The sequence below is a fragment of the Vicugna pacos genome, chromosome 10 (genome assembly GCF_048564905.1).
Source record: "Vicugna pacos chromosome 10, VicPac4, whole genome shotgun sequence".
NCBI lineage: Eukaryota > Metazoa > Chordata > Mammalia > Artiodactyla > Camelidae > Vicugna > Vicugna pacos.
Genome location: NC_132996.1, coordinates 57,825,957 through 57,839,099, shown reverse-complemented (window position 1 = coordinate 57,839,099; position 13,143 = coordinate 57,825,957). Strand labels below are relative to the sequence as shown.

At 39.0% G+C, this 13,143-nt stretch overlaps 1 protein-coding gene across 2 annotated transcripts in view; it reads right to left on the bottom strand.

Annotated features, from left to right (window-relative positions):
• Positions 1 to 13,143, bottom strand: part of TTC17 (tetratricopeptide repeat domain 17) — a 101,125-nt gene that overhangs the window by 1,317 nt on the left and 86,665 nt on the right. For both annotated transcript variants that reach the window (XM_006212328.4, XM_072969810.1), the window contains 2 exons: positions 2,293 to 2,412; positions 489 to 632 (listed from right to left, as the gene is read on the bottom strand). In XM_006212328.4, coding sequence (XP_006212390.1) covers positions 489 to 632; positions 2,293 to 2,412 — 264 coding nt within the window. The remainder of the gene's footprint in view (positions 1 to 488; positions 633 to 2,292; positions 2,413 to 13,143) is intronic.

Sequence of the window (13,143 nt, the reverse complement as noted above, 5' to 3'; positions counted from 1 at the left end):
TGAAGGGGAGCCTCTTAAGGAGCTCCTGATCTAGGGGCAGAGACAAATACTTAAAAGCTTTAAAACAGGGTGAAAACACAACAAGAGACGTATGCACAGGGCATCGTGAGTGCGACCACAGGGACCCAGCCCAACGTGGAGGTAACAGCACATGAGTGTGTGTCTCCACATGGAGAGTTAGGTAAGGTTTTCTGGAACAGGCGATGTCTCCAGAAAACTGTGGGTAAATCTCACTCTACTGTTAATGTTAGACTCACAGTGAGGACCCACATAGCTGTAAACACTTGGATGAATTCCCTGTATTATTTTTAAAAACTCAAACCCCTTACCTTTTAAGATATACCTTTCGTGGAGAGCTAACACTTTCAGACACAAAACTTACAGGAAACTGGAGGACACTGACATAGTCAAAGAAGTTTGAAATCAAAGAAGATGTGCCCCTGAGAGAAAGCAGCAGAGCTGGTCTGCTCCGCTCACGCCAACCTCACCATTGCCACGTAGACGTTGCCCAGCGTGAAGTGATTCACGGCAAAGTGAGGCGCAATCTCCACGGCCATGGTGGCCACGATGACGGCGTCGTTCCAGAGCTTGGCGTTGTGCAGGATGTTGGCCAGGCTGATCAGGGGCACGTCCTGGGAGAGGAAGGAGAATGCAAGAAGTTAGAATATTGGTTTTTAACCTTTCCTTCTTGGCTGTTGTGATGGTAAGTAATGTGGTCAGTTTCCTGGTAAATGGCAGAGTCGTGCATCTCAGCGTGGGAGGCAGCGGTTTGCTACGTGTCTGTGACAGGGAAGGAGCTCGCACCAGCGTACCAACACGGTGCTTCCTTCACTGAGAGAGTCTTGCCTCGAAAAACAAAGCAAAAATGTCAGTTGGGTAAACAGTCTGCTGGGTGAGGTTGCTGGTTTCCACCCTGGTGCAAGCTCTGAGTCTCACTGCAGATGCGTAAGGAATAGTTTGTGGCCGACACTGTCCACAGACCACACAGTGAGACGTGCTGTCAGAGCCAAGGTGTCCTCTGCAAGGACGGCCACACCACCTGAAGCAGGGGCTGGCAAGCTTTGGCCCACAGGCCGCATCCAGCCTGCTGCCTGTTTCTGAAACTTGAACACACCGCTCCCATGCCCTTGGGCACTTCTGTTGCTGTCTTCACGCCACCGTGGCAGGAGTGAGTGGCCGCAAAGGAGGCTGGCTGGCCTCAGAGCCTGTATTTGTACTCTCCGGCCCTTTACAGAGAAAGTTCCCTGACCCCGATCTAGAGTCTTGGCCCTTCCCTATCGCCTAGCAGCAGAGAGCACAGACTGATAGGTTGAACAAGCAGCAATATTATTATCACAAATATTACAAATACGTATTCCCTTTCACTGTGTTACCTGAGCAACCGCTATCTGTACCACACTGTTCTGCATCCCTGGGTTCTTCTATAGGAGATGCAGAGAAAACAGAAAAAGAGACCCACCTCTGTCCCTACCGGACACCCACGTAGTAGTGCGTGTCATTATATGAGGTCACAGAGGTTTAACACCTTCCCTAAGATCACAAAGCCAGTGAGAGGGGGAGCTGCGTTTAGAGCTCGGCAACGCCTGACAGGAAAGCCCTACCCCTTCCACCAACCCAAACACCGCCCTTGTGAACAAGAGGACATGGTCTTGTCTTTAGGGAGTACGAGATCTGGAGATCAATGCAGAACTCAGCACGTGCGGATGCAAATGTGCTGTTAAAAAGTTTTACATTCTCCATCATCGTAACAATGGCTTTTTGAAAAGACTGATGCTACACAGGGTATTCTGGGTGTTTTTGTTTTTGTGGAAAAGATGAAGTCAGATAAAGACCAGGAACTGGCTGATACATATGAAGAACTGGAAATTTGCTTCTGTTTCTGTGTCTGGAAGCAAGCGCCAGACCGGGCACCACAGGCCCCCAGGCCCCGGGGAATAAGCCACACCCAGAAGGACTCGAGGCTGACGGCCTGCCTAGGCCAGCGTATTTGGTGTGTGTTGGATGGCTCTGAGCACAGCAGAAAGGGCACTCAATGATACAGTGTCTTACAGTGATCCTGAGGCCCCTCCCTGACACTCCTCCCACATTACTGAGGTAGGGAGGGCACCACAGTGGGTATAATTCATGGGCTTGTGGGGGCGAAAAGGGGTCACACTTTTTTTGCCCCATCTTAGCCTTCTGCCATTCTCTTACTGGCTGGGTGTGAGGAAGTCCAGTCGAAACCTCAGAATAACCCACTGGACAAGGGAAAGGACCAAGGGATGGAAATTCACACCTCTGGGCCCCACTCACCTTCATCTGGTGTGGAGCGTAGTGGAGGGCCTGGCGTAGGCAGTCAATTGCCTTCTTTCCTTGGCCTTTCACTCTCCAGTAGAGGGCTGCCATGCTGGAAAGGACCCAGGACGTCTGGTTCTAGAAAAGAATGGTCAGCTAAGGCTGGTGTCTCTTAAATAACATACTGATTTACCACCAAGATTAAGAGCAGTAACACAAGTGAATGACCGTTTAACTGAGTATCTAGCTGGGGCTGGCAGTCTGCTACACACCTTGTGTTCATCCTCTCGTTAATCCTAACAGCAATCCTACAAGCTGGATGCTACCATTACAGCCTTTTTATAGATAAGAAAATTGATCCAGAGAGGCTAAATATTGTGCTCAAATCCACTCAGATTACTAAACAGCAGAACTTTATTTCATGCCCATATTCTTTTGCATTTAAATTTACTTAGCTTTTTGAAAATGTAACTTAGTCATATTTCAAAAACCAGAAATCATACAAAGTTATAAAGTAAAAAGTCTCCCTAATATCTGTGTCTGTTGTATACAAGTAAACACTAATTTTTAGTTTCTTATGTAACCTAGGATTTCTTTATGATTTATACAAGCAAATATGAATACAGACTTCTCTCTCACCCCTTTTTTATGAGGTAGCCTACAATATAAGAGGTAACATTCATCTGCCCTTTGCTTTTTCCTCTAAACACACACCTTGGAGATCTTTCCACATCAGTGTATGGAAAACCTGTTCATGCTTTTGTTATCAGCTGCATAGTATTCCATTGTTTGGATGTACCATTATTTACTTAACTAGATCCTTATTAATGAATATTCATCTCTTCCCCAATTTTTCGCTGTTAAAACAATGCTGCAAACATGATCCTGTATAGGTGTGATGTTGCACTTGTGAAAGCACATTTGTAGGATACATTTCCAGATGTGGACATGCTATGTCAAGGGGATACACACATTATTTTGACAGATATCACACTGCCCTCCACAGGATTATAACAATTTAATCTTCCACCAGAAATATACACAAGTCCCTGCTTCCTTACGGCCCCACCAAGGAGTCTGTTATTAAACTCCTGGGTTTTCGATAGGTGAAAATGTGGTTTAAATCTGCATTTCCCTTGAGTAAAGCTGACCAACCTTCCCTGTTTGACAGCCTCTTTTATTTCTTTTCTATTAAGTACCTGTTCTTATATTGTCAGTTCTTCTATGAGGTCTGTATCTTATTTATATGAAAAAGCTTTTAATGTATTAGGGAGATTAGTCCCTTGCCTGTATATGCACTATAGATACATTCCCCCAGGTTCTGAAGTTCACCTTTAGACTTACAGTGCTTTGTGTGATAGAAAGGTTTTGATTTCTACATCGTTCAGTTTATTAATCTATTTCTGATGGTTTCTGGGTTTTCAGTTGTAACAGTTAGGAAGGTCTTGCTTATTCCAAGGTTATCAAGAGTTTTTACCATGTTTCTTCCCCCCAGAACTTCTGTAGTTTCATTTTTCATGTTTAAATTTTTGATTCACTTAAATTTTAACTTGGTGAAAGCAAAAGATATGGCTCCAATTTAATTTTTTTCCAGATGGCCACTAAGTTATTCCAATAATATTTAATGAATAATTCATCTCTTCACCCACTGTGATGCTATCTTTACCATATATAAAATCTCAGAACCTAATTCAGGTCTAATGTTGACTCTCCCTAACTATCTCATTGGTCCCTTTTGATGGACGATCTCTAACTCCCAATCATCACAGATGAGGCACTCAGAAAACTTACCCTGCTTCCTATCTTATTTTTTTCTTCCAATCTCATTTTCTGGTAAATTTATCATTTTTCATTGTCAGGGCATATAGTATTTATATTTTGTTCTCTCACCCTATTTCCTATCTTTGCTTTTGTATTGGTTCTACAGTTAAATATATCCCGTGATCACAGGCATCACTTCCAGGTGGCTTCCCCAGTCACCTCCTGGTTGGCTGAAGTTCCTCTTCTAGTGGTTTTCTTACACAGGGTTGATGGGAAAATTATTCTCAGATTGTCGTGACAGGCTGAACTGTGTTCCCCAAGATTCACATGTTGATGTTTCAGTCTTTAGTATCTCAGAATGTAACTATATTTGAAGTCTTTAAAGAGGTGATTGAGTTAAAATGAGGCCATTATTGTGGGGGCCTAAGCTAACATAACTGGATTTATATTGAAGAATTTACAGAAGAGGAAGAGACACATCGGGTCGTGTGTGCAGAGGGACGACCATGTGAAGAGGTGCCAAAAGGGAGGGCAGCTGCAAGCCAAGGGGAGAGGCCTCAGAGGAAACCAACACTGGCAGCACCGGCACCCCCACTGTGCAGCCCCCAGGACTGTGAGAGAATGAATTTCAATGGTTTAAGCCACCTGGTGTGTAGCAGTTTGTCACAGCAGCCCTAGCAAACTAGTACAATCATATAATTTTAAAACTTCCTGTCTGCAGCCTTCATGCCTGAAGGACAGCTGGCTGGATATAAAACCATAGCTCCTTCTTTCCTTCCTTGAATAATGTGCTGGCATTGCTCCATTGCCTCTTGGTGTGAATGGGTGCGGCACAAAAATCTGAAGCTAGCCTGATGTCTTCTTCCTTCTTACTGACTTGATTCTTCTGAGTGGCCTCCCCAAAGGATTCTTTTGTAAACAAATAAAATTATCTTTCTTTAATGCCAACATTTGACACATACTGAAGAATATATATAGACACACACGTAAAATAAGTAATCATATAAAATATAAATTTATGTTGTAAAGCATAAAATAATGAATATCCCAGAAATCACCACCTGTCCAAAGAATGAACTTGCATCTGCCTATATGTTCTCACACTCTGCCATCCGCTTGCCTTTTCTCCAGAGGCACACAGTATCCCAAGTGTTGTGTTTACTACTCCACTGCTCTTTTTAAACACTGTTCTATCACTTGTACACACATATATTTGCTCCAACAATATAATATTTCATTTACTTCTTTCTGTGCATTATAAAAATGGTATAATACTATACCAGCAGTCTTCTGGGCCTTGGGGTTTTTATTCAACACTCTGTTTCTAAGATTCATCCATATTGCTGTGTGTAGCTTTAGTTCAATTTCCTTGCTTCACAATTATATGTTCATTAAGTGAATATACTATAACGTATTTACCTATTTTCTGTAAATGGGGAGTTTGAGTAATTTCGTTTTTAAGTTTTCTGTTGCCAATAAATGTGTAGTTTTTCTAGTTCAGAGTAAATACCTAGGAGTGGAACTGCTGGGTCATAGGATGTGCAAATGCCCAACATAACAAGAGAATGTCAAATTGTTTCCTAAAGGTGTATGACAATTTATAATTCCATGAGCAAATTTTAAAAGTGCCTCTTGCTCTGTATCCTTTCTAATTCTTGGTATCATCAGTAGGAATAAAACAGCATCTTACTGTAGTCTTAATTTGCATTTCCTGATTATTAGTGAGATTGAGAATTGTTTTGTGTGTTAACTGGTCATATACATATATGTGTATATATAGATCTTTTTTTCTGTGAACTGTCTGTTAATATCATTTATACATTTTTATATTTTATTATTTATCTTTCTCATCACTTTATTTATATGCTTGGCATGTTCACTGTTGCAGGTTAAATGTGTTATATGAATTTTCTCTCACTCTGGCTTCTCACTAATTTGAAAAATGCCTTTAATTTAAAAAAATTTAAACTTTAATGTAGTTGAGCTTATTAACATTCTTTCTTTTAAGCTTGTGCTTTTGTATCTTCTTCAAGAAACCTTTGTGTACTTCAAGGCCATAATGATCATCTGCCACATTTTACTTTAATTTTTAAAGTTTTGTGTTTGATACTTGAGTTCTTAATTCACACAGAATTCATTTTTTGCGTAAATGTGAGGTGAGGATTGAACTAAGTAACTGCCCAGGCACAGCTTCCTGAACACCGCCCTCTTCCCTGCTGACCCTCCACAGCTCTGTGTACGCTGGACTTTCGATTTAGTCCCCCTGGTTATTTCTGTTGATCCTTGAGCAAATGGCATAATGTCGTGTTTTGTAATTTTTCATAAAAGTATGGCAATTCTCACCACCTTTCTCTTCAAGAGTGTCACGTCTATTCTTTATCCTTCCGTATAAATGTAAAGATCTGCTTTTTGAGTGCCGTTAAAAAACCTGTTGTTATTTTGATTATAATAGCATTGACTCTATAACTCAACTCAGAGAAAACTGACATGTTTATGGTGTGTGGCCTCTTACCCATGAACATTACATATCTTCCTGTTTATTTAGGTCTTTTAAAATGTCTTTCAATCAAGTTTTATCACTTTCTGTACATAGGCCTTATGATTTTTGGTTAGATTTAATATTGGGAACTTTATTTTTTTAACAAATTTTTTTTTAAATTATGCTTTCTAATATTTATGGCTGCTATATAGAAATGCAACTTATTTTTATTTATTGACTTAAAGGCAACCATCTTGATAAGAACATTGTTATTTCTAAAAATCTGTAGTTTTTTTTTAGGTTTGCTATGTAGATAATCACACCATTTCTGGTAACATTTTGTTTTTCTCTTCCTAAGGGATCAAATCAATAACCTAAGCTTCCATTCTGAGAAATTTAAAATAGAATAGCAAATTAAATACCAAGCAAGTAGAAGACAGGAAGTAATAAAGGTAAGAGCAGACGTCAGTGAAAGAGAAAACAGAAAAACAATACAGGAAAATAAATGGATCTAAAAACCCATTCTTTGGGAAGATTAATAAAACTGATAAACTTTTAGTCAATCTGATCAGAAAAAAAAAAGGAAGAGAAAAGATACAAAGTACCAAGATCAGAATTGAGGAGGTATGTTACTACAAATCCTACAGATATTAACATAATGATAAGAGAATATGATGAACAACTTTATGGCAATAAGTTCAATGACTTCGATAAAGTGGACAAATTCCTTTAAGACACAACAAAGGTTACTCGAGAAGAAAGATAATTGGAATACTCTCATTAAAGAAAGTGGGTTTGTAGTTAAAAATCTCTCACAAAGAAAACCCCTGGCCCAGGTGGCTTCACTAGTGCAATCTATCAAACACTTGAGGAAGATATAATACCAATTCTCTACAAATTCTTCCAGAAAAATAAGGTGGAGGAAACACTTCCGAACTCATTATACAATGGTCATTATTATCCTGATACCAAAACTAGACAAAGTATCATAAGAAAATCAGACTAATACACTTCATAAATACAGATTCAGACATAGACTAATTGGTTTATCAATAGTGGAGAAAGATGTCTATGTTGGTTTGTCAATTTCATTTTTTTTTCTTTTATATTTTGAGGTTATTTTACTGGGTATGTATAAAGTTAGAAGTGGTATATATTTCTGGTGAATTAAAGCTTTTATCATTGTGTGGTCATTCTCTATGACCCTAATAATTTTTTCTGTTTTGAAATATATTTTTTCAGGCAATTAATATGTCTACTTCCTTTTGATTAGTATATTCCTTTTTGGTTAGTATTTCTCCATTATTTTCAACATTTTTATTATGCTTTAGGCATGACTCATAAAAACATGTAGCTCTTTAAAAAATTTTCCAATTTGACATTACTGTGACCATTATATTACAGACTGTTTTTAAGATTATCTTATTTCTTGGTTTCTTTTTATCCTGATTCTTGAATGCTTTTTTCCTCCTTTTTTAGGCCATAAATTTCTTGGGTTGACTTTTTTGGGGGGCCTCCCCTTAATTATTTTATCCTCACAGGTTTGGATTTGCACATTCTTTTAAAAGTTATCCTTAAATTTTTACTCAATGTTTAACTTAAAGTCCAAGCAATATATTAACTCACACCTCCTGAACACTAAAAGGGCCTCTGAACAACTTAACTCTGATCATCCCACTCTCAAATGTACATTCTATTTTGTTCAGTATTTCTTTTAGTCATTTGCCATTTATTTTAAAATCTCACAAATTGTTTTCTATAGACAACGTTTGTTTGAATTCGCGTACCTGTGTAATTTTATTTGCTTAGTAAATCTTCCTTTGTCTCATAGACTCATTCTTTGGCTATCATAACAGAAAAGTTCCTTTAAGGTAGGTTTGTTGGTAGTAAACTTTTTCCAGTTCATTATCTCTGAGCGTCTTCATTCTTCCCTTATTGTAGGGTTCACAATTCTAGGGCTTCCGGTATCCTCTCAACACCGTGATCTGGCTGAGACAGTTGCTATGAGAATTAGGCTGTCATTTTAGTCATCATTCCTCTATAGGTGATCTGTCCTTTCTTTCTCCATGAAGGCAGAGATCTTTGTCTTAAATTTTTCTTCACCAGTTTATGCCAAGCACCTCAAAAGTATTTGGCACAAAGTAGGCCTTTGCTACACATTTGTTGAATACATGAATGAATGGCTGCTGTGATATTTCTTAAGCTATTTTCTCTCAGATGCAAATCCAAAATTCTATAATCTGCTTTGTGATACTATGGCTGGAACTCTGCAAAGCGCACTTCTTTGCTAGCCAGCTTCTTGTTAGGTTCTGCAAATCTGTGTGCTAAGGGATTGGAAGGCAAGAGGGAGAGGCACTTTCTCTCCCAGTTTGCATGTTGCTCCTGTCAGCGTCATTCTGGCAACAGCACTTTGCACGGGCAGCACTCCAGTCTCCAGCTTCTTCCAGCACTCCCAGACCCAGCAGCCAGCCCGTGCTCCATCCTCAGATGCTGGAAAGCTAGCTCAGCCAGAGCGCTCCCACGAACTCCTAGATTCTGAAAACCCTAACTGCTTGTCTTATTTCATCCCGGGGGGTGGGAGCCATTCCCTACAGTTAGCACCTCTGGTTTACCTCATCGTTCCCTTTTTCCTTTGTCAGCCCTCCACCACAATGCACAGGCAAGCCTGGGAGATACTGCGGCTCAGTTCTGGACCACCACAATAAAGTGAATGTTGAAATAAAGCGAGTCACACAAACTTTTTGGCTTCTCAGTACATATAAATTATGTTTACACTACACTGTAGTCTGTTAAGTGTGCAACAGCATTATGTCTCAAAAAACAATGTACACATCTTAATTAAAAACTACTTTCTTGCTAAAAAACTGCTAACCATCATCTGAACCTTCAGCAAGTGGCAATACTAACATCAAAGGTCACTGATCACAGATCATCAAAACAAATAGCAATGAAAACGTTTGAATATTGCGAGAATACCAAAATATGACACAGAGAGACAAACTGAGCAAATGCTATTGGAAAAATAGCACAGACTTGCTCAACAAAGGGCTGCCCTAAACCTTCAACTTGTAAAAAATGTAGCATCTGCAAAGTGCAATAAAACAAGGTCTGCCTGTAATCAGTTCTCTCAATTAAATTGCTCTTCTGAAATACCTAATGTCATTTCTGTTTTCCTGACAGTACCCTGACTGAAACAGATGCTTTTAAGATATCTGTCTCTGTTATAATGTATCTTGGCATGGATTTCTTTTTCTTTTTCCAGCTTGAGATACATGGTGCTTCCTGAATCTGCTGATTCGTTTATTTTCTCTGTAACATTCCAGGTACTTTTTTACACAAAGCTTGAGATTCACTATTTAACTGTGCCTAAATATATCTGACTCATCCACTGAGTATTTGACTTAATTACTTAAATAAATATATTTTTAGTTTAAGATGCATTGATTTTTAAAAATTTACCTACTCTTTTCTGATATGTCATTTCTTTGATCACCTTTGTGACTACAGCTCTTAAGTGTATTATAATGAAAAAGTTCAAGTATATATAAAAATAAATAAAACAGTAAAATGAACGTCCATGTGCTCATCACCTTGATTCAATGCTTATCAACAACTCATGGTCAACCCAATTTCATCTAAACCCTCATCCATGCTAATCTGAAGCAAAGCCCAGATTTTATATAATTTTACCTGTAAGTTTTTCAGTGCTACCTCTAAAAGATAAAACTTCATGTTTAAAACATAAACTTAAAAAATCTGGCCTGGAATATTGAAAACTATTCTTTAATATCATCAAGTATTCATCTGATGTTCCTATTTCCCCCAACTGTCTTATAAAAGTTTGCTTTGCTTTTATAGTTTTAATCACAATCTAAAGTCCATACATTACAACTGGCTAATGTATTCCTTAACTTTCTTGATCTCCAGAATTCCCCTTCATCTAATTTAAAATTTCTACTTTTGTAGAAGAAATAGGATTATTTATCCTGTAGATGTGTACTGACTGGACTCTGCTTACTGCATCCTCATGGAACAATTTGACATGTTCCTTTGTCCTCTGTCCTCCTTTTCCATGGATTGTTGGAGGCTTAATTGGATTCAGATTTAACTTACTGGGGAGGAGTGGGGGTAAAACTATTTTATAGGTGGTAATGTAAACTTCCAACAGTACATACATTGTCTGAGTATCTCTCTGCTTTAGGCTGCTTCCATGTCTTGGCTATTGTAAATAGTGCTACCATGGACACTGAGGTGAATGCATCTTTTTGAATTACAAGTTTTCTCTAGATATATGCCCAGGAGCCGGATTGCTGGATCATATAGCAGTACTATTTTTAGTTTTTTAAGGAACCTCTATACTGTCTGCCACAGTGGCTGCACAAGTTTACAGTCCCACTAACAGTTTGGAGGGTTCCTTTTTTTGCACACCCTCTCCTGCACTTATTTATAGACTTTTTAATGATGGACATTCTGACTGGTGTGAGAATACGTCACTGTAGTTTTGATTTGCATTTCTCTATTAATTAGTAATGCTGAGCATCTTTTCATGTACCTGTTGGCCATCTGTATGTCTTTCTTGGAGAAATGTCTATTTAGGTCTTCCGCCCGTTTTTTGATTGGGTTGCTTGTTTTTTTTATATTAAGCTGTATAAGCTGTTCGTATATTTTGGAAATTAGTCCCTTGTTAGTTGCATCATTTGCAAATATTTTCTTCCATTCTGTAGGTTGTCTTTTTGTTTTGCTGATGGTATCCTTAGCTGTGCCAAAAAGCTTTTATGTTTAATTAGGCCCCATTTGTTTATTTTTAGTAATGGAAATAAAAACAAAAGTAAACAAATGGGACGATACGCATTTTTAAAATGAGAATTTTGTCACAAATGTGGCATTAGATAAATATCAGTTATGTCAAATTTGCTTATTAGCAAGATGTTCTACATCTTACTTATTTCTTTGTCTTATTGTTACTTATGAGTTTTACTTAGTTCTATCACCTATGGAGAAGTATGTTAAAGTCTATTTGGACTGTGGATTCATTTATCACTCCTTTTAGATCAGTCAATGCTTGTCTGTATAATGTGAAACTATGCTATTGGTTACATATAGACTTACAATTTTTAATATTCTGGTGGTCTGACCACTTTATTATTATGAATTGTCTTTCTCTGTAGTAATGCTTCTTGCCTTAAATTCCACATTGTCTGATATTCGTATAGTTACACCAGCTTCCTTTTGAATAGTGTTTGCATGACATACTTTTCCATCTGTTTAATTTCAAACATTTTGTATCTTATATTAAGGTGTGTTACTTGTAAAGAGCACATAATTAGGTTCAGTATTTTAACCTAGTCTGGTAGTATTAGCTCTCTAACTGGGGTACCTAGTCCTTTTATATTTATTGTGATTACTGATACAGTGGGTTTATCACTATCACCTTACTATTTGCATTCTATTTCACCCACCTGTTTTACATTCTTTTGTTTTCTTTGCCTCTTTTATGAACTAATCAAATGTTTTTATTTCATTTTCCCTTAATTATACATTTTAACCTGTTTAGTGATTAGCCTAAAAGTACAACATATCTTTGAATGATTACAGGCTAAAAATACAAATGATTAATTTTATTACTTTCCTGAAAAGTTAAAGCCTATCACTTTGTCCATGTGTATTCACGGGAAATTAACCTCATGTTAACTTTTCAGCTGTGTTCCCCTGGAAACTTAATAAAGGCAGAACATCACCCATGTTAGTGGGCAACATCGCTCATAGTAAAGACAATCTGACTGAACTGCAAGTGGACCAGGGGGACTGTGATGACCTGGTGGAAAGCCACAGCTCTGGGCTTTCCTGAGTGATGCTTCTTGATGTTTCTTGTCCTCTGCTGGAACTGTTGGACTCTGGGCCCATGGGACTGTTATAAGAGGCATTGGTTCTTACATGGAACTTGAGACTTCCAAGCCAGGGTGGTTCCCGCACTCACCCATGCAGTCTTGGGGGGTTAGGGCAGAGAACAGTCTCCAGGACTGCTGCCAGAGAGCTACAGGGACTCCTGGAAAAATACGAAAAGCCTCACTGCTGGCTTGCTGTATTTCCTGTTCACATTCTCCTGAGTGAAGGCAAGACAAGTGCCCTACTGGGTTGTGCTAGTATGAAATATCTATCGAGCTGGCCTTGAAACCACAGGCACTGGGCATGCAGAGTGGCAGCAGCAGTGGAACAGACTTTTACATCCTTGGTTCAATATGGCCAAGGCACTGTGATATAAAGGGAATGGAGAGGGAGATGCTGATGAGACTGAAGCCCCAGTGAGAACCAACTTTCCCAGAGTCTGGTGGCAAAAGCTTGACATTGTGTGACAGGGGAGAAATCTTCCTCTTGTAGGAATGGATGAAAGCTGGAGACAAACTTATGACTGAGAGAAAAATGCCCCACTGTCCAAGACACGGAGCTGACTGGAAACCTAGTTGCAAATGGGCTGGCTGGCAAGAATGACATTGCCTTAGTGATGCATTTGAGCCAGACTAGGCATTGATACCTGACAGGGGGCGGGGAGGAGACAAGCATATGAGGGTGGGCCGAGAATGGTCCCTGGCTCATTCTGGAGGTACACACCAGATTTTGCTGTGCTTCCT